This window comes from Salmo salar, chromosome ssa11 (assembly GCF_905237065.1).
Source record: "Salmo salar chromosome ssa11, Ssal_v3.1, whole genome shotgun sequence".
NCBI classification, from domain to species: Eukaryota; Metazoa; Chordata; class Actinopteri; order Salmoniformes; family Salmonidae; genus Salmo; species Salmo salar.
Window position 1 is genome coordinate 65,429,150 of NC_059452.1, and position 22,535 is coordinate 65,451,684.

Sequence of the window (22,535 nt, forward strand, 5' to 3'; positions counted from 1 at the left end):
CTAACCTGTGTGCTTCCATTGCTTTTTTCTATAGAGAAAGCAGATGCAATTATTTTCTTATTTTACCAGGCAAGTCAGTTTATGAACAAATTCTTATTTACAATGGCGGCGTACCGGGGAACAGCGAGTTAACTGCCTTGTTCAGAACGACAGATTTTTACAGGGAGTCAATCCAGCAACCTTTCGGTTACTGGCCCAACGCTCTAACCACTAGGCTACCTGCTGCCACACTAAGAGGTCAGTTAGTTGACCTCTTAGTGTGGCTTTGACAGCATCCCACATTGTGGCCGGAGAAACAGGAGTCTTTGTTGTCTTGTGTGTAGTTGTCTATCCATGTAGTAACCAATGTATGGAATGATTCGTTTGATAACATGGAGGTGTTGAATTTCCAGCTCAGTGCATTTTTACAGAGGTCAAAGTGGAGGCGGACAAAGGCGTGATCTGAAAGTGCTATGGGTCCGATTGTACAAGTGGCAGAATTTATGAAAATCTTTGGGATAAAAATGTAATCTATACGAGAGTAGGTGTTATGGACATTGGAGTAGTATGTATAGATGAGCTATATGTCTCTCTCCAGATATCTATCAGTCCCATGTCTTTAGTAAGAGAGTTCCACATCTTTACCGATCTAGGGTTTGTGGTGGGGACTTGAGATGATTTGTCCTGAGTTGAGTTGAGGGTACAATTAAAATCTCCAGCCAGCACTCCAAAGGAAACACAATGCTCGTTGAACAGGGTTATCATTTTCGACATGAAAGCAGGAGTATATGTTTTAGAAGCATATATATTTACGATAGTAATTATTTGCCCATACAGTGACCCAGTTATCAGAAATAATCTCCCCTCTGGATCACATATGTTTTTGTCAATTATGAATGGAACATGCTTATGGATAAGTATGGCTGTGCCTCTACTGTTAGATTTGAAAGATGAGAAATACACCAGTCCCACCCAGGCTCTGCGGAGTTTGGCATGTTCAGCATCACAGAGGTGCGTCTCTTGTAATAGCTCAATGTCTGCTTTTTCCTTTTTTAGAGCACATAGTATTTTTTTCAGTTTTATTGCATGACCTAGGCCATGGTAGTTCCATGTCAGTAGATTTAAGGTGCTAGTCAACGTCATTGAACAGTAATCAAACTCCAGTGCAGTCATCTCTGGGTATAGGTGGATAATAGTTACATACGTAGGCATAAAATGTACACACTGAGCCTCTCGTTAGGTCTGTAGATATGTCGTAATTGACAGGCTATCAGTGGTAAAGGCCTATGTAAAAATGATAAATTACAAATAAAAAGTAGGTTATAGGCCTAATATAAATTGACAGAATCTGATCACTTTGTCTGCCAAGAAGCCTACAGTATATGTTCTACAAACAAGATAACAGGCTGTAAATTGTTCATTTTCTCACCTGACATAAATAAAAGTAGGCTAAAACGTTAGTAGGCCTGGGTTAGGCTATAGGGCACATCCCTCTCTCAGCTAAAATAAAATGTATAAAAAATAGACGGCTATAATGACATTTAGCAGGGCGGGTGGGTCATTGGAGGGCGGCAATATGTTGTCTTACCTCCATTAGTAATAACAGTAAACTCTTTTAGTTATTAGTCCATTTCTCAGTGGCCAGGATTGTCCTTCAAAAATGTTTTTCCTCTTTGGGAGTTTTGAAGTGTTGCATGGTTCCTTGGTGAATAATCCTGAGCTCGTTTGGGTATTTGAATCCCCTCAAGATGCCTCGGTCAATGAAGTGTTTCTTCACCTCGTCAAACTCTCTGCACTTTCGGCGTATTCCAACTGACTGATCCTGGTGTAAGGTGAGTTTGGCATTACCCACTCTAATGGTGTTGATTTTTGCTGCCTGTAGGACTCATTCCTCGTCGGTGAATCTCGGGAAACGTACGGTGATTGGGCGCAGTGGTTATCTGGCTACTGGTGGGTTTCTGAGTGTTCTGTGAGCTCTCTCGAGTATTATGGGCCTGTCGGTGGACAGGTGAAACCACTCGAGACTTTGAGTGGCATGTTTCCCTCTTCTTTTTCGGCCAGGTTTAATAGGACACAGTTATTCCTTCGCCCCCTAATTTCCAGATCCTCTGTTTTCTCTTCCAGATGCTCTATTTTCTTTTTAGCAGATGCTATTGTTTTCATGGCATCTACCAGTGAGATTTCCATGGATAGGATTCGCCCCTCTGCCTCATCCGGGCACCCCATGTTGTTGTTGATGTCAGGCAAGGCATTTTCCAGTGTTGTCACCTTGCCCCCTATCGCACTGAGCTAAGAGTTAATGCCATCTACTGTAGTTTGATGTTGAGTTCTGTATGTTGGGTTCTCAGCTCAGAAGAATGTCTTAGACAGAGGATGAGGTTGACTGTTATTGGGCCTTGGGGACCTTCAATGCTGCATAAATATTTTGGTACAATTCTCCAGAACTGTGCCTCGACACAATCCTGTGTCGGAGCTCCACGGAGAATTCCTTTCACCTCAGGGCTTGGTTTTTGCTCTGACATGCACTGTCAACTTTGGGACCTTATATAATCATGTCTAATCAATTGAATTTACCACAGTTGGACTCCAATCATGTTATAGAAACATCTCAAGGATGATCAATGGAAACAGGATGCACCTGAGCTCAATTTTGAATCTCATAGCAAAGTATATATATATAGTGTGTATGACAAAGCAAAGTGTGTAATGACAAAGCAAAACCTGCGGGCTCTCCTTCACTGTAGCCAATGTGAGTAAAACATTTAAATGTGTTAACCCTCGCAAGGCTGCCGGCCCAGACGGCATCCCGAGCCGCGTCCTCAAAGCATGCGCAGACCAGCTGGCTGGTGTGTTTACAAACATATTCAATCAATCCTTATCCCAGTCTGCTGTTCCCACATGCTTCAAGAGGGCCAACATTGTTCCTGTTCCCAAGAAAGCGAAGGTAACTGAGCTAAATGACTATCGCCCCGTAGCACTGACTTCCGTCATCATGAAGTGCTTTGAGAGACAAGTCAAGGACCATATCACCTCCACCCTACCTGACACCCTAGACCCACTCCAATTTGCTTACCGCCCCAATAGGCCCACAGACGACGCAATTATCCACGTGCTTAAAAATTATACATGATTTTATATTCATTAGGATCGCAATAATCAATGTGGCAACTTTTATTATCTGGGCAATGTATTCTATGCATATGACAAATATGACTTAGATTTTGTGATGTGTATAGCCAGGAAACTTCAGCGACACTGTATGTTATCGGGTAAGTTCACTGGAGTACTCAACATGATCATGCCACGTGAACAGACCTATAAACGTGGCTTGAACACCAACCTGTCTGTTTCCCATCATATCCATCATATCCGTGGGGTGTGCCAAAGCCATATATGTGTGACACGGCGTCAAAAACTCCCAAGAACTGTCCGTTTGCGGAAACGTATGCTCAAATTTTCAACCCAGAAACGTGTCTTTTCATGCAGTGATATCAGATTGTGTCACGACTCCCACCGAATGTGGCGCCCCCTCCTGCTCGGGTGGCGCTCGGCGGTCGTCGTCACCGGCCTACTAGCTGCCACTGATTCCTTTTTTGTTTTCCCCCTTTCTGTTATTGTTTGCACCTGTCCTTAGTTCGGTTGATTAGCGGGGCTATATGAGCTAGCTGGCCCGCCTGCTCTTTGTGCGGGATTGTTTCTCTGTTTGCTTGTGTACACGCTGATTGTGTTTTTGCGCTAGTGTGTGGTTTTTGCGCCGACTGTGTTTTCGCCTGTGTTTGGGGCACTTTGTTTTTGAACAATGTGCTTTTTCCGTAACGTTATTTTGAAATCTGACAAAGTGGTTGCATAAAGGAGTAGATTACCTCTAATTCTTTAAATAATTGTTATAACATTTTTCAACGTTTATGAGTTCTTTCGTAAATGAAATGTGCCTATTCACCGGAAGTTATGGGGAGAAAACGTTTTCTGAACGACACGCGCCAATGTAAAAATTGGGTTTTTGGATATAAATATAAACTTGATCGAACAAAAAATGCATGTATTGTCTAACATGATGTCCTAGGAGTGTCATCTGATGAAGATTGTCAAAGGTTAGTGCTTAATTTCAGCTGTATATCTGGTTTTGTGATGGCTATCGTGCTTGGAAAATTGATATTTTTTATTTTTTTGCTGAGATGCTATGCTAAAATAATCTAATGTTTTTCTTTCACCGTAAAGCCTTTTTGAAATAAGACAATGTGATTGGATTAACGAGTAGAGTATCTTTAAAATGCCGTATAATACTTGAATTTTAATTTTGAGATTATTTTGTTTTGAATATCGCGCCGTGCTATCTCACTGGTTGTTGTCATCCTCACGTTGATGTTGAACCTGACATTTTGATCAATGTGTCCCTCTCAAATCATTTGAATAATAAAACCTGAGATGTACCAGCATTAGACAGTACCTGGAGCATGACCCCTGAAGGACACATGATGGAGATAGCCAGGACCCAGATGATGACAATGATCAGCGTGGAGGTGGAGATGGTCAGCTTCTGCTTGAAGGGGTATACGATGCAGCGGAACCTGTCATAGGGAGAGGAGAGAATGGATCGTCCTTACTGAACATTTTCAACACACACACACACACACACTTTGCTTTTCACACACACACACACAGCTTAATTCATGATTTCATCAGTTGAAAGAAACCTCACCTGTCCACAGCTATTGCCACCAGAGTAAAGACTGAAGCTGACACTGATATGCCTTGAACCATCCCACTCAGCTTACACACTAAACTTCCAAAAGGCCAGCCTGTCAAATAAGACAAAGACGTGATAGAGTGATTGGAAACTGTGTAATAGACATTGGGTCAAAGTAGATAGCACTAAGCACTCTAAGCTCATGACTGTGCCACTTACAGTAAGTTCTGTATAGAAGCAGCCACAGTTGACAGTCTTAGACTGATTTTGTCCATTAGACCTATCAGGTGTCAGAATATGACCATTACAGTAAACACAAACATTCAGGAAAACAACCCCAGTACCACCAACAACATCTCAGAGGTAGCCGGGTGCTAACCATACGACCGCAGGTAATATTATATTTCATTACATTACAACGGTTTGATTTGTTTGATCTGAGACATTTTTTAGCTAGCTACATAGCTGTCTTTGTATCAAAGATAAGTGTGTAGTTTAGAGTAATTATCGAGGTTAGCTAGCCAGCTATTTTCGTCCGCCGCGCCGCACCGCCGTTCACCTAACGCAACGCCGCTCACCGAACTTAGTCAACACTGCTAGCTAGCCAACTTCTACCGACTAGCAGCACTGTAGAAACTAATAGTGTAGTGTTAGCTAGCTACATAGTTGTCTTTGCTGTCTTTGTATCTAAGATAATTGTGTAGTTTAGAATAATTATCAAGGTTAGCTAGCTAGCTATTTTCGTCCGCCGCGACGCCATTCCCCAGACTTAGTCAACACACCTTGTCAACATCAAACACTCTGCTAGCTAGCCAACCTTTACCGACTAGCAGCACTGTAGAAACTAATACATTACAACGGAACGATTTGAGTAGTGTAGTGTTAGCTAGCTACATAGTTGTCTTTGTCATAGTTTGATAATTGTGTAGTTTAGAGTAATTATCGAGGTTAGCTAGCCAGCTATTCTTGTCCCCCGCGACGCCATTTTTCCAAACCTAGCCAACTATTACCGACGAGCAGCATTGTAGAAACTAAATACATTACAAAGGAACGTCTTGATTAGTGTTATGTTAGCTAGCTACATAGTTGCCTTTGTATCATGATAAGGTGTAGTACTGCAACTATCGAGGTTACCTAGCCAGCTACACTTTCAAAGTCAACAACGCAGCCACTGCTAGCTAGCCTACTTCACCAGCCAGCAGTACTGTATCATTTTAGTCATTTTAGTGAATAAGATTTTTGCAACGTAAGCTTAACTTTCTGAACATTCGAGATGTGTAGTCCACTTGTCATTCCAATCTCCTTTGCATTAGCAAGCCTCTTCTGTTTCCTGTCAACTATGTGTCTGTCTATCCCTGTTCTCTCCCCTCTGCACAGGCCATACAAACGCTTCACACCGCGTGGCCGCTGCCACTCTAACCTGGTGGTCCCAGCGCGCACAACCTACGTGGAGTTCCAGGTCTCCGGCAGCCTCTGGAACTGCCGGTCTGTGGCCAACAAGGCAGAGTTCATCTCAGCCTATGCTACCCTCCAGTCCCTCGACTTCTTGGCGCTGACGGAAACATGGATTACCACAGATAACACTGCTACTCCTACTGCTCTCTCCTCGTCTACCCACGTGTTCTCGCATACCCCGAGAGCATCTGGCCAGCGGGGTGGAGGCACTGGAATCCTCATCTCTCCCAAGCGGACATTCTCTCTTTCTCCCCTGACCCATCTGTCTATCGCCTCCTTTGAATTCCATGCTGTCACAGTTACCAGCCCTTTCAAGCTTAACATCCTTATCATTTATCACCCTCCAGGTTCCCTTGGAGAGTTCATCAATGAGCTTGACGCCTTGATAAGTTCCTTTCCTGAGGATGGCTCACCTCTCACAGTTCTGGGTGACTTTAACCTCCCCACGTCTACCTTTGACTCATTCCTCTCTGCCTCCTTCTTTCCACTCCTCTCCTCTTTTGACCTCACCCTCTCACCTTCCCCCCCACTCACAAGGCAGGCAATACGCTTGACCTCATCTTTACTAGATGCTGTTCTTCCACTAATCTCATTGCAACTCCCCTCCAAGTCTCCGACCACTACCTTGTATCCTTTTCCCTCTCGCTCTCATCCAACACTTCTCACTCTGCTCCTACTCGGATGGTATTGCGCCGTCGCAACCTTCGCTCTCTCTCTCCCGCTACTCTCTCCTCTTCCATCCTATCATCTCTTCCCTCTGCTCAAACCTTCTCCAACCTATCTCCTGATTCTGCCTCCTCAACCCTCCTCTCCTCCCTTTCTGCATCCTTTGACTCTCTATGTCCCCTATCCTCCAGGCCGGCTCGGTCCTCCCCTCCTGCTCCGTGGCTCGACGACTCATTGCGAGTTCACAGAACAGGGCTCCGGGCAGCCGAGCGGAAATGGAGGAAAACTCGCCTCTCTGCGGACCTGGCATCCTTTCACTCTCTCCTCTCTACATTTTCCTCTTCTGTCTCTGCTGCTAAAGCCACTTTCTACCACTCTAAATTCCAAGCATCTGCCTCTAACCCTAGGAAGCTCTTTGCCACCTTCTCCTCCCTCCTGAATCCTCCTCCCCCTCCCCCCTCCTCCCTCTCTGCGGATGACTTCGTCAACCATTTTGAAAAGAAGGTCGACGACATCCGATCCTCGTTTGCTAAGTCAAACGACACCGCTAGTCCTGCTCACACCGCCCTACCCTGTGCTCTGACCTCTTTCTCCCCTCTCTCTCCAGATGAAATCTCGCGTCTTGTGACGGCCGGCCGCCCAACAACCTGCCCGCTTGACCCTATCCCCTCCTCTCTTCTCCAGACCATTTCCGGAGACCTTCTCCCTTACCTCACCTCGCTCATCAACTCATCCTTGACCGCTGGCTACGTCCCTTCCGTCTTCAAGAGAGCGAGAGTTGCACCCCTTCTGAAAAAACCTACACTCGATCCCTCCGATGTCAACATCTACAGACCAGTATCCCTTCTTTCTTTTCTCTCCAAAACTCTTGAACGTGCCGTCCTTGGCGAGCTCTCCTGCTATCTCTCTCAGAATGACCTTCTTGATCCAAATCAGTCAGGTTTCAAGACTGGTCATTCAACTGAGACTGCTCTTCTCTGTGTCACGGAGGCTCTCCGCACTGCTAAAGCTAACTCTCTCTCTTCTGCTCTCATCCTTCTAGACCTATCTGCTGCCTTTGATACTGTGAACCATCAGATCCTCCTCTCCACCCTCTCCGAGTTGGGCATCTCCGGCGCGGCCCACGCTTGGATTGCGTCCTACCTGACAGGTCGCTCCTACCAGGTGGCGTGGCGAGAATATGTCTCCGCACCACGTGCTCTCACCACTGGTGTCCCCCAGGGCTCTGTTCTAGGCCCTCTCCTATTCTCGCTATACACCAAGTCACTTGGCTCTGTCATATCCTCACATGGCCTCTCCTATCATTGCTATGCAGACGACACACAATTCATCTTCTCCTTTCCCCCTTCTGATAACCAGGTGGCAAATCGCATCTCTGCATGTCTGGCAGACATATCAGTGTGGATGACGGATCACCACCTCAAGCTGAACCTTGGCAAGACGGAGCTGCTCTTCCTCCCGGGGAAGGATTGCCCATTCCATGATCTCGCCATCACGGTTGACAACTCCATTGTGTCCTCCTCCAAGAGTGCTAAGAACCTTGGCGTGACCCTGGACAACACCATGTCGTTCTCCACTAACATCAAGGCGGTGACCCGATCCTGTAGGTTCATGCTCTACAACATTCGCAGAGTACGACCCTGCCTCACACAGGAAGCGGCGCAGGTCCTAATCCAGGCACTTGTCATCTCCCGTCTGGATTACTGCAACTCGCTGTTGGCTGGGCTCCCTGCCTGTGCCATTAAACCCCTACAACTCATCCAGAACGCCGCAGCTCGTCTGGTGTTCAACCTTCCCAAGTTCTCTCACGTCACCCCGCTCCTCCGCTCTCTCCACTGGCTTCCAGTTGAAGCTCGCATCCGCTAAAAGACCATGGTGCTTGCCTACGGAGCTGTGAGGGGAACGGCACCTCCGTACCTTCAGGCTCTGATCAGGCCCTACACCCAAACAAGGGCACTGCGTTCATCCACCTCTGGCCTGCTGGCCCCCCTACCTCTGAGGAAGCACAGTTCCCGCTCAGCCCAGTCAAAACTGTTCGCTGCTCTGGCACCCCTATGGTGGAACAAGCTCCCTCACGACGCCAGGACAGCGGGGTCAATCACCACCTTCCGGAGACACCTGAAACCCCACCTCTTTAAGGAATACCTAGGATAGGATATAGTAACCCTTCTAACCCCCCCCCAACAAAAAAAAAAGATATAGATGTACTATTGTAAAGTGGTTGTTCCACTGGATATCATAAGGTGAATGCACCAATTTGTAAGTCGCTCTGGATAAGAGCGTCTGCTAAATGACTTAAATGTAAATGTCAATGTAACCAGGGGTTGGAACCGGTTCAGAGAGCAGAATTGAAAACTGGAAAATAACAAACATTTTCAAGGAACAGAAACAGAACCGGGAATTAAGTGATCTATACTGTTCCTGAATCATTATTTTTAAAGCATGGGAACCGGTTAATAACATTATTTTATGTTCCACAAAAAAACAACAAAGCGCCTGTCACTCAGAAACTTCTTCCAGTGTCTGCCTGCCAGCTGAAAATCTGCCAGCGGGTGCGTGTGTAGCCTACCTTCCCCCTCTGAATATTTATTTTTTATTAGAGAAGAATGGATTAACTTTTTCAATGCTAGTTAAAGATACTATTGTTTCACATTGGATTTATTAACTACAAAAAGGTCATTTTAAATGTTGGTGCCGATCTGCACACACAAGCTTGTTAGCTAGCTCTGGTCCAGCATTAAGCCAATCGGAAGTTCAGAGAAATTCAAAGTTCCTCCACAGAAGCCGCTCCTCCTGAGATATAATTCTGTAGGTATAAGTCAGATAATGCATGTCATAACATAATGCACTAGAACAAGGGTGCCAGCCTTGGCATGCAAGGGTATTTGCCTTAGCACGCCAAGGCTTTTTAAAAATTATTATTTATTTGTGTGGCTTGCCAAGCCTTGGCTTGATGTTTATTATCTCACTTATTTTCACCAGGTAATTTTTTTTTATGAACTGGAGAAAATGATTGAAATTGCATGCATTGGTTTTGAAATTGCATTGATATTCACCGCAATGTTATAGTTACCAAGGTATGTCAATCCTGACTGGCCAATGGCTTTTCATGATTTTGCAGGAGATTAATATTATTAGTTCAGCGCAAGATGACCCGCCTCGCCTCTCCCTCCAAATTCAAAACCAAGGCAGCACTGAAGATGAGAGATTCGTTTTCACATGGCTATGAGCTAGCAAGCTTTCTTTTGTTATTTAAAAAAGTTCAGGCCGCAAAATCTCATCAGCAATGAAAAATAAGGCAGATTTCCGCTCATGTATTGCCTCTTGGACAACGGAATATGGATTCCCTGTTGTAAAACTGTTGTTTGTTGGACGTCAAGTCAAGTGCACAGCGTCTATTTTGAAACGAGACATGAGAAAAACTTCAAGGATGAGGCGGGCAAGGCTGAATGAATCAAGATGGCCGTGTCCAGGTATGAAAAGCAAAGAAGTGTGTTTAAAAAAATCAACATGCAGTCAAAATCAAGCAACAGGGGGGAGCTATGAAGTTGCACAGTGCATTGCTAAACATGGAAAACCATTTACTGAAGGGAAATACATCAAGGAGTCTTTCCTCAGTACTTCGCAGGCTTTATTTGATGGATTGCCTATCAAAGACACAGTCATCTCAAAGATAAAATACATGCCTGTGTCTGGCAGAATTGTTGAAAGGGGCATTACCGAGATGGTTGAAAATATAAAGGAGCAGCAAAGTGTAGTGTTAAAAGATGCACTTGCGTTTAGTGTGGCTCTTGATGAGAGTGTGGATATGAATGGCATTCCACGTCTGTCAGTTGTTGCAAGATACTGTGACTCAGAGCAGGTATGCGACAAGCTCCTTTGTCTAAAACCCCTGCATGGTACTACTGAAGGGGAAGATGTAGCAAAAACCTTCACTGATCATTTAAAGGAGAGAGGTGCCGATATTAAAAACATATTCTCTATTACAACTGACTGTGCCCCCGCTATGGTGGGGAAACATAAAGGATTCGCAACGCTGATTGAAGTTAAGATTGGCCAACCCTGTGGTTAAATTTCACTGTATCATTCACCAAGAGAATATGTTACAATATTTCAAATTCCGATTTAGGTACTGTGATGGCTACTGTAGTTAAAATCGTGAATTCCTTTGTTGCTCGCTCATCTTTGACACAGACAATTTGACACTGCTGGAAGAGATGGAACAAATCCTCAAAGGATTGCCTCTTCACTGCAGTGTCAGGTGGTTAAGTGGAGGGAAGTTTCTGGAACGGTTTGTGAAGTGTTTGGATACGGTTAAAGGTTTTTGTCTGAAAAGGTCCGAAACTACCCAAAGCTTGAGGATGAGGATTGGCTTGTAAAATTGATGTTTCTCACTGATATAACAGGTCACCTCACTGAGCTCAACCTGCGCCTGCAGGGTGCAGGCTAAACAGTGCCAGATCTGATCAATGCATGGAAGGTATTCGTTGCCAAGATAGAAGTCTACTCGCGGGATATCCAAAGTGGAACTTTCCGGCACTTCAAGCAACTCAAAGGGCTGTCAATACCACACCCTGTCAGTGCTGACGTTATCGGAGCATACATGGGGCAGCTGAAGTCTGAGTTCCCTGAAAGATTTCAAGACTTCACGTAACATGGCCCAATGTTTTCTTTTTTGATCAAGTCAGACAACTTTGAGGAGAGCGACTTGGATCTGTCTGTGTTTCAGTGGATGGGTATCGAGGACTCTGAAATGCAGCTGATCGAGCTCACGGCATCCTCCCTTGGTCATCAAAATTGACGGAGCTGCGCAAAAAAACGGAAGGGACTGATAGAGATCAGGGGGCCTACATTATCCACTGTTGGAAGCGCCTGCCAGTGAAATTTGACAGTCTGAAGAATGTTATATGTGCAATGCTTTCAGCATTTGGATCCACGTATCTATGTGAACAGATCTTTTCACACATGAAGTCAACCCTGAGCCCCTCACGCCGCCGGCTGGCAACGGACCACTCGGAGTCCCGTGTGCAGCTCAAAGTCTCCAAATATAGCATAGATATTACGCAGCTCAGATATGGAAAGCAGGGACAAGAATCACACTAAATTGGTAAGATGTGATTTTCAACACCAAATTATATAACCTTGTAATGTTCACGCCAGAAAATTTCAGCAAGTACTAATGTGAACGTGCGTGTATTTGTGTTGCAGGGGATTTGGAATAAGACGGGGGGATGGAAGACGGAGTAGGCTATGATTCTCAGCAACAGATACGGAGATGATAATATGGAAATAAGAGGTTTTTTTTACATTCAGTTATGTTCAGGGCTGTTGGTAGGCTTAACAGTCATCTTAGTTGTTTATTTTTATTGAACCTTGTATTTTTCAATAAATTATCGTATTTTTTAGTCACATGTATTATTAGTCCTTTGTAGTTCTGTAGCTTATATTGAAATGGACTGTTCCACAAAAACACATGAAAGAGGAGCAATTTATACACATTATTATTATTATTATTGTTAGAAACAAAGTTGCATAAATCATATTTCCAAGTGTTCCAACGAAATGTTCACATATAAACAATTGAAATGTCTGATAAATGCAATTGAAAACAGCAGAAGACACTTGAATTGAAATCTTGATTCTATCTAGATAAAACACATCAAAGGAATATTGTCCATAAATCAAAACCATAAAACTACTACTTAGACCGCTTTACGAAACAAAACATACATAAAGCCAATCTTATCAAGTCACAATAAGACCGAATTCAAATGAATACATCAAAATTAAAATGACCATAGCATTAAAACGGCTGACCACAACTGCATGTCAGACAAATACACATAATGCAATGAAATTAGGCATAACATCAAAGGAATGACTTACAATCATCAAGAACGCTTGCCAAACAATATCGACCAAACAATGGCGAAAATCAGAAAGTACAATAAAAACATCTATAGATGCGTTTGAAAAGGAGCGAAGACGGCGCCGGATTCAACACCTTGGACAGCGCCTTGGCGCGGCATTGCTCATCTGATGCAGGTAGGCCTTTAGTGGAGCTCGGTTGTGCAAATGGACAGCACCTCCGTTTAGCGAGCTATGGAATGCATCCATGTGTCCGCAATCAGACATTCAACAAACACAATTAGTTATAATGCACATATAACATCATAACTGGCATGCAGATCGTTAGAAATGGTAGGATAAATTGTAAAATGGCACTCCACACAAAAAAAGGTTGCCGACCCCTGCACTAGAAGTACCCTAGCCCTATGGGTGGTAAATCATTTCATCTGATTCATTTGATTCAATGCAATTTCATCTTTGAGGACTGCAACCGTAGAAATACAATTTCTTTATGCCTATTAATATGCCATTGTCAACTTCCTGTCTATGGTTATTTTGCTCACTGTCAATTGCTCACTGTCCAGTAAATTAGTATAATGATTAATGCAGTCAGTCTACCGATTCAAAATTGGCCTACAAACGCTCCTTTGCATTATGACAGCTAAATCTCCCATAGTGGCCAGTGGTATAGTGGCCAGTGGTATCGTCACGACTTCCGCCGAAGTCGGCTCCCCTCCTTGTTCGGGCGGCGTTCGGCGGTCGACGTCACCGGCCTTCTAGCCATCGCCGCTCCATTTTTCATTGTTACATTTGTTTTGTCTTGTTCCCCACACACCTGGTTTACATTCCTTGCATATATATATATTCCTCTGTTCCCCCATGTCTTTGTGCGGAATTGTTTTTGTTTTGTGTTTGTTGTATCACGCTAGTCTGGTTTTTCACCCTGGGCATTGCCTGTACCCTATTTGGGGAATTATTGGTGAACCTTATTGTTCTATTATTGACAGTATTTTGCGCTTGTCACTTTTGCCGGTTGGCTTGAGTTGGAGCTGTTTGCGCCCGTCTGTTTGTTGCTCTTGGCTAATAAAGTCGCCTGATCACCTATTCTCTGCTCTCCTGCACTTGACTCGAATGACCAGCAGCAAAAACCCTGACAGGTATGTCAGAGGACAACGCTCTTCTTCTGGTCTTAAAATGGCTTACTGTGTTATAATATAGATTATCAATTTATTTTCCCGTGTCTATTCTCTTCCTTAGTTGTCTGTCAATGTTGTACAATGTTATAGCTATAGCAAATGCTTTAGAATGACTGATTTGCCATTTCTAATGGTTGATATCCAACCGTTGGATCAAGAAATGATTGTAGGCATATGTGCTGCAAATTAGCGCAAACTAAACTATAATGGTGCCATGCATCTGACTTGACTGTTGGTGATTGAATGTGTATTAGGCTATTATCTACTTATATATGATCTATACTGCCTAAAACTTTTAGTTTAAAGACCATCTTTTTTTATAGGTCCCGAACAGTTATTCTGATTCCCATGTAAAATAGCTTTTGAGTGACTATTCTTGGGGGATAGAAACGCTCAGAATTTGAGAAAATGTACTTATTCACTCATGGCTAACTACCAGGAAGTTAGAAAAGACATGCTAAGTGGGCGGAGAGTTTGTATTCATGAGCTCGCCTTTATTGACAGCTCTTTGAAACTCCTATGTCAAGAAACTTGGATGCAGTGAGCAGTATTGCAAAAAAAAATGATCTCAAGAAAATTTGCTGATGTACAAAACAACTCAGACAACATTGAAATTTCATCAATTATGTAAATGATTTATATATCTCCCATTTGGCATGTCTCTTGTGTCGCAGTTCACAGCAACACTGATTGATGTGTTGAAATGACAACTGGTAGAGTTTTTAACGACCCTTCCCCACCTTTTGTTCCCTGCTGGCTGAAGACCTAGCTAGACAGTAACTAGCTAACATCAGATACAGATGAAAGGGGAGACATTTAAATATCTTTGCCATAGATGGATAGTGTAAACTTTTAATTATATTTGCTGACACCCTACAGTCAAATTTTGGCACCAGTAGAGTAGCTATCTAGTTATATAAATCACGTCCCTCCACAAACACACCTTCTCCGATGCTGGTTACTAGGTGGTACTTATTCAAATGAGGTAAGAGAATATCATGTTACCATTGGTGTATTAAAATGAGAGTTAGGGTGATGTCACCCTAGCCCCTTAATAATCCCGCCTCCTGAATCCAAGTGTTTGACATGGAGGAAGGGACCAGTAACTTTATGATCAAACTTAATTAATGTATAAGCAACAGTCATTTTTCTTTTAGTCATCATACTTTGATCTGGTTTCATCCAAATATCATCAAATTCCATGAAAACATGATTTTGACTGTTCATGACTTTTGAGCAGACTTTTAACATCTCTACGCTACCAGGGAACAGAGGAATAAAAGTGGCCAGCCGAATGTGAGGATGACGCTTCTTTTGAGCCTAAAATGAAGAAAATCAACACAGAATTGTAGGAGCAGATTATCTCACAGATTCAATTTTTTTGCATAATAAAATAAGAATGTCATTACAAGGTGCCCAGGGATTCAAGCCAAGCCTCCTGTTCCACCCTCTCTTCCTCTCTCCCCACGTGCAAAATTTCAGTCTCATCTCGCGCCCTACACTTGTCTGTAAATAACTAGGTAGCTTGTTCGCTCCATAGCAAGCTGCTCTATCCGCACTGATTGGTGAAGTATTTTAATGAGCTAAATGTAAAAAAAACACTAGATTTTAAAGGTTAAAAATGGAACAGAAAGGAACAATATAAACCGGTACTTTATTTTGCTACTCGGGAGAGTGGAACGGAATGAAAAAAATAGTGGTTCTGTTCAGAACAAAAATCATTTCCAATTGTTATGTTCAACCCCTTCTGCTAATCCCCGTACAGCTGCAGACGTTCTTACAAAAAAGCAGCGGTTCGATCAAACAAGGGTTGAGTACTGGCCCTTGCAATCAGATAGGGTCCCATAGGGGGCTTCTCGTCTTTCAATGAAAAACATTCTTCAGAAGTGGTTCCAGAGGACCAGGGGTAACAACTCTGTGTTTTTACTCACAAAACCAATTATGCTTCCGGGGAATCTCAAATTGTCTTGTCGGAAGAGGGATTTGACTGGCTACAGCACTTCCACCGAATCCACCCCTCTCTAAGTGGTTATTAGGGATCCAATACCTTTTTCTTTAGCTGGCGGGGCAAGGCGTAAGCGTGGGGGAAATATTTGAAGAGTATGGGCTGTGATGTGACTTTTGGAAGTCTAAGGCGTTCAATTTCAACATTAAATTTCACCCAAGATAGCTTCACAGATCGAGGAATGGTGAATTCACACTTTGAATTGCAGTTTGGATACACAGAATCGTTATTAGAATTCTGTCAGGTTGCCCAGAAAAGCAAGAATGCTGATTCAAAATAAATTGAGAATAAATTATAATTGTGCATCATTTTATTGAGTTTGTGTCCTTGATTTAATCAGATGGTCTTTATTTGGTCTGCCCCAGCCCTCCCTGGCCCCGGATCTTTCATTCATTCTTAAGGGTGGGTTACCATGTGCAGGGCTGAACTGTGAACAACAGTGTGGAGCTCCATAGGGTGGGCTTAGGGAGTAGGCCATGGTCTCAGGCCCAGGGAGAGGTCAGGCAAGAGGGCAGGCAGGTGGATAGGCAGGGCAGGCATGGAGGGCAGGCTTCGAGTGTAGGCCTAGAGCTCTGGGCTTAGGCTGTGGAGCTCCAGTGTAAGGCATGGAGCTCCAGAGGGTGAGGCAGGAGTGAAACACAGAAAGTGGGTGCCTCAAGGGGGCCAGAAGTCACCATGTCAGTGGGAGCCTGTCTAGAGCTCCATAGAGGGCCAAGGGAGAAGGTTGAAAAGTGGGACTGTCATTTTTCAGAGTGCTCCTATTGATTTATATTGGGTGACCAGGTATTGGGTGCCCGCGGTTAAACTGCTCTAAAATGGCCAGTGTCTCCCCCCAGTGACTGACCCCGGGTAGGGGCCTTGGTCTCCCCAGTCGGGATCTCCCCCAACAAAGCCATGGAACCCCAGCACACACTCGGGGGCCCCTGGAGCTTTCCCCCTATCCCGCTCGGATACCAGGTGCATGGATCCAGTATGCGGTTCCTACTAAAGTAAATCCCTGATATTTATATGCTTGTATCTCTCCCAATACGGACTTGTTGGGGGTCGATTGGGGGTCGCTGGTGAACCGGGTCTTCCCAACTTTCTCTCCCAACACGGACCTGTTGGTTCCCATCACCTGGAATGGCCTATAGGGAGGAGTTCAGGGAACTGGCAGTGTGGTGCCAGGACAGCAACCTCTCCCTCAATGTACAAGACAAAGGAGCTGATTGTAGACTACAGGAAAAGGCGGGCCAAACAGGCCCCCATTAACATCAACAGAGCTGTAGTGGAGCGGGTCGAGAGTTTCAAGTTCCTTGGTGTCCACATCACCAATGATCTACCATAGTCAAAACACACCAAGACAGTCGTGAAGAGGGCACGACAAAACCTTTTCCCACTCAGGAGGCTGAAAAGATTAGGCATGGGTCCCCAAATCCTCAAAAAGTTATACAGTGGCACCATCGAGAGCATCCTGACTGGTTGCATCACCGAGCAGTATGGCAACTGCTCGGCGTCTGACCGTAAGGCGCTACAGAGGGTAGTGCGTACAGGTCAGTACATCACTGGGGCCAAGCTTCCTGCAGTCCAGGACCTATATAATAGGCGGTGTCAGAGGAAAGCCCATAAAATTGTCAGAGACTCCAGTCACATAAGTCATACTGTTTTCTCTGCTACCGCATGGCAACCGGTACCGGAGCACCAAGTCTAGGACCAAAGGGCTACTTAACAGCTTCTACCCCCAAGCCATAAGGCTGCTGAACAATTAATCAAATGGCCACTGGACTATTACATTGACGCCCCTCCATTTGTTTTGTACACTACTGCTACTCGCTGTTTATTATCTATGCATAGTCACCTCACCCCTACCTACATGTACAAATTACCTCTAACCTGTACCCCCGCACACTGACTCGGTACATGTACCCCCTTTATATAACCCCGTTTATTGTTATGTTATTGCGTTACTTTTTATTATTTTTTACTTTAGTTTATTTGGTAAATATTTAATTCTTCCTGAACTGCACTGTTGGTTAATGGCTTGTAAGTAAGCATTTCACGGTAAGGTCTACAATTGTTGTATTTGGCGCATGTGACAAATAAAGTTTGATTTGATTGTGCCAGACTGGCTCTCCCCCTTTCTCCGTCTAGCCACTAGCCTACGCGTAAAAACAAAATGGTGAAAACACCTTGCTGCCCCAGGTTCCTCCTGGGGCTATGCCTGTCTGAGGGTTGCTTTGCCATCAATCGGAACCCCTGGATTTTTGCAGTTGGGGCAGTAGCAGGCCGCCTCCGTGTGGCCTTCGTCCTCCTAAGTGTAGACCAGGACGGCTCGGTGGTAAAGAGAGGGGGTCTCGGCTCTCTCCCTTCTCCCCCGTGCACTCCTCCTTTCTCTTCTCGTCTCGGAGGGAGGCACCCACCTGACTCTGCGTCCCGGGTCCCCGCATCTCACCATTTTGCCTGGGTTGTGCCCAACTGGCTCTCCCCATCTCCCCATTACGCACGGCCTCACGGCCACTTCCGAAGGGGATTGGGGGTCGCTGGTGAACCACCTCTCTCTCCCAACACAGACCTTTTGGTTCCCATAGCCTGGGTTGCGCCCCGACTGACTCTCTCCCCTTTCCTCGTTATGCACGGCATCAAGGCTGCATTCGAAGGGGATTGGGGGTTGCTGGTGAACCGGGTATTCCCACTTAGTTCCCTGTTGTACTCTGCTAAGCGCTGCCTAATTCAAACCTCTGTTGTTGGCAGTGTAGTGCAGTGTGGCTCACTCCCACCGGCTTTGGCTCTGACTCTGCTCCCCGGCTCCCCATATCCCCCCCATTTTTCTGGGTTGCGCCCGACTAGCTCTAGTGCCTCCCTCTGGAATTGAAACACTGATCTGATTGGTTTCCGTCTCACCCGGGACCCTCATGGGACACTGTGACAATAACCTCTCGCCCCCAATCTTATTCCTGGGCCGGGCCTTCAGGTCGAAAAGCACTCTCCCAGCCCCTGCTGTCCTCACCTTCTAATATGGTTAGCCTATATTTAACTTTATCTAAAAATGTATCTGATTATGGGGAAATATGTTTCTAGACTTTCATTTTGATTTATTAACGCTTATGTTTCAACCTGGGTGTTTGACCACCACTGACGGGGCAAAACTGAACCTCTGTGGGTACCAGGGCTTATGTCGACTTTGCGGCCTCTCCCTTAGTAGCCCCACTTAGTTCAAGGGTCGACCAGACAGGTACTGGTTTTCGACAACAAAATAAGCCCTCCGGCGAAACCCTGTGGAGGGTCGAGTTTTCTTTTTTACCTGGCCCTAGTAAAGGTGCAGGCAGCTATTGGGGAAGGGCTGGGTGTTTCCCACGCCTGGTTCTCACTCCCTCCAGATGACCCCCAAGTCAGCCTCTAAGTCCCGGGTTACCAGCACCTCAGGCAGGGCTCTAAATTAAAACAATTAATTGGTAGCACTGGTCTAAGCGCACGGGGTTCCCAAAATAGCGCAACAAAATACTTAGGAGCGTATGCGACCAAAATGTTTATTTTTTAGAGCCCTGACCGCAGGTGCACTCTCAGGCCCAGTGAGAGGGAATGTGAGTGGGTAGAGATTGTGGATCTATGTCCCTGGAGGTCTGGCTGTAGAGAGTCAAGGTGGAGTCCCATGGATGGGTGACCAAAGTGGATGTTTGATAATGTACTTTTCACCCACGTATTACATGGGCTGCAGCGAGGCCCAAACTCAAGACCTTTGGGTCAGGAGGCAGCGCTTCTACCAGGTGTCCTATAAGGACAGAGAGAGCTAGTGCGCCCACGTCCTTACCAACCACTGCCTGTTGATTGCCTGCCCAGGTGCCCTCCACAGCTGTGGGAAATCCTGCAATTGTGAAGGGTTAAGGTTGAGCCGAAGTTTGGACATGAAGCTATGGTTAGTGTTGTGGTTGAGGGTTAGGGTCAGGGTTAAGGTAAGGGTTCGGAGGCCTTTGAGTACTAACCTGTTATGATGTTGTCCACCAGGGTAGTGGGCATACAGAATATGCCAACCAACAAATCACTAATAGCCAGATTGAGTATGAAGAGGTTGGTGACTGTCCTCATATTCTTGCTCCGCAGCACGATGAAACACACCACACCATTCCCCACCATACAGACCAGGAAGATCAGCAGATAGGACACGATGAAGACTACCGCCACCAAGGGCTCGTGGAGGTACAAGTCCACGTAGGTGATATTCTGTTGGGTGTAGTGGTAGGGTGGGTATTGGAGGTATTGGGGGTCCCTTGAGGAGTTGAAGTAAAAGGTGTTCCAGTCTTCTGAGCTGTTGGAGCAGTTGGGATCCAGGGTCTGCGTCATGGTGGAATCTGAGGAGGGATTGAGGGGGTGAGGGAAAGAGAGAGAAAGAGAAAATGGGAGGGAGAGTATGACAGCGAGATGGTGGTTTTAGATTGTGGGTTTCTTTGTGCTGTACAGATAGTGAAATGATTTGTCATGTTGGACACCTTGTGAATATACTGTAGTGGTTGACAAAAGAAAAGTTCTGGTAGAGATGATGTGCAACAGTCTGGCTATTTTCATATTTCATTTTTTTCTCCGTCAAAAGCCATCTTTCTATTGTGGCGTTGAACCTGAAGGCGCTTACCATTGACATACAGAACACCATATGTGATAAATCTTACATTGTGTGTACTGTAGGTCTCTATGGATGTGTGTATGTGGCAGTAAGTGGAGGGAGGCGTAAACAGTGCTGTAGTGGAGGGTAAACGCAAGTAAATGCCATTTACGGAACCTTTCTTATTTTGCTCAAGCGTTTACCCACCTTTTGCGGGAAAATGCATTAAAAGTATATGGAGCATTACTTCTTTAAACAATCCTGAATGGCTATCAGCATTCACCCACCTATTATTTTACCACTACATCACTGGGTGTAACCATTTCAACCATTCAAGTCATTCAGATTTAAATTACCAGGACCATGTGCTGAGACTGTTAGAAACGTTGTAACAGCTGTCGTCGGAATGAGACCAAAGCGCAGCGTGGAAAGTGTTCATGATGTTTTATTTTCACCAAAAACACTCAAACAAAAATGAAACAAAAGCGCACAGTTCTGTCAGGTACAGATTCGAAACAGAAAACAACTAACCACAAAACACAGGTGGGAAAAGGCTGCCTAAGTATGATTCCCAATCAGAGACAACGATAGACAGCTGCCTCTGATTACGAGCCATACTCGGCCAAAAACAAAGAAATAGACAACATAGAATGCCCACCCCACATCACACCCTGACCTAACCAAATAGAAATAAAACGTCTCTCTAAGGTCAGGGCGTGACAAACATCCTATTTACAAAATCATCCAATCAAGAAAGCCCATACTCAGAAAGGTTAAAGCCTTCACAATCTACAGGTAATAAAAGGCAATATCACACTCACACTCACTATCACACTGGATAGTGATTGGTCACCATTACATACACAACCTAGTCTCCAGAAATCAACTAGAACAATTTTCTGCTTTGATGATTGTGTGAGGATTCCGTCAAGTGTATGCTGTCTCTCAACTTCACTCACAGGCACACACACACACACACACACACACACGAGCTCGAGTGAAAAATGTCTATGTATTTTTTATGGTGATATTCTGCTGACATGCTGGTACCCCTCTGTGCACCAAGGCATCAAAGCGATCAATCACATCACTTCAAATAATTAGCAAATTTCTCAAATATTTGACTGGAGAGAATTATCCATGATATCAAGCTCTTTTCTCTCTGAAGTTCCAAACTGCCAATGATTGAAATAGTACACTCCTTTAGGCTTTTGTTAACTTTCACATGTGAAATTTTAACAGAGTTGACAAATAGTTTTGAAGTCCTCCTTTCTAGCTAAAAGACTTCACATACCACCTGTGTGCACTTTCATCCTTACTTTGCTCTTTACTTCTAAAGAAAGGTAAGTGAAGAAGTTCAATTGGATTTGAACAAAACACCACCAACATGAGAAATGATCAGATCAGACTGACTTCCAGATGCTGTCAGTTAACCTGCAGCACTTCATTACTTAAGCCACAGGTCAGACCCGCTGATGGAATTTACCGTAGCAATCTCATTCTGAATTTCAATCAGCATATTCTCTAGAGCTGTCTCCTGGGCAGATCTGGGTTTTTTTTTTTAAGTTTTAAAACTTTGACTGCCTGGAGTGCCAAGTGGGGTTTGCTCTAGTGGGTTTATTTAATTGGTTGCATTGCACCAGGCAAGCTCAATCAAGTACAGCTAAATTATCTGAAAGATCACAAATACTAATTGAACCCAGGCTAAACACAGATAAACTCATCTGTAATCCTCTACAACCTCCAGTCAACAACTGGACATGACCAGATCCAAGACCAGATCAAAACCAAGATATTAAGATCAGCAAGCAGAATGACTGAGAAGCAGTGAGTCACCCTCTGCACATAACACAGAATGCCCGATGTGAAGAAATCAAGAGAGATTTCAGAACCTCGCACAACGTCGATCGCGGCGTTCCGAGGTTCCAGCATTCAGCACCACAGGACAGTGGACAACGGCAGTTATGGAAATAATTCAAATTTAACTCATGTAGATGTTAGAATTCAATATGTAATGAAATATCTATTTTTAATTACATTCACAAAAATTATTTTTCAGTTCCTGAACTATAAACTTAATTGTGCCAATCTCTAGCTGAAATTAGATGGATGGGAGTGGGTAGA

At 44.6% G+C, this 22,535-nt stretch overlaps 1 protein-coding gene across 1 annotated transcript in view; it reads right to left on the minus strand.

The window, feature by feature from the left end:
- The window catches only part of LOC106563009 (neuropeptide FF receptor 2), a 29,663-nt gene extending 9,506 nt beyond the window's left edge, over positions 1-20,157 (minus strand). Inside the window, exons 1-3 of the mRNA XM_014128182.2 lie at positions 19,798-20,157; positions 4,679-4,778; positions 4,427-4,547 (exon numbers count right to left, since the gene is read on the minus strand). Of these exons, the coding sequence (XP_013983657.2) occupies positions 4,427-4,547; positions 4,679-4,778; positions 19,798-20,155 (579 nt within the window). The 5' untranslated portion in view covers positions 20,156-20,157. The remainder of the gene's footprint in view (positions 1-4,426; positions 4,548-4,678; positions 4,779-19,797) is intronic.
- Between the last annotated feature and the right edge of the window lie 2,378 nt (positions 20,158-22,535).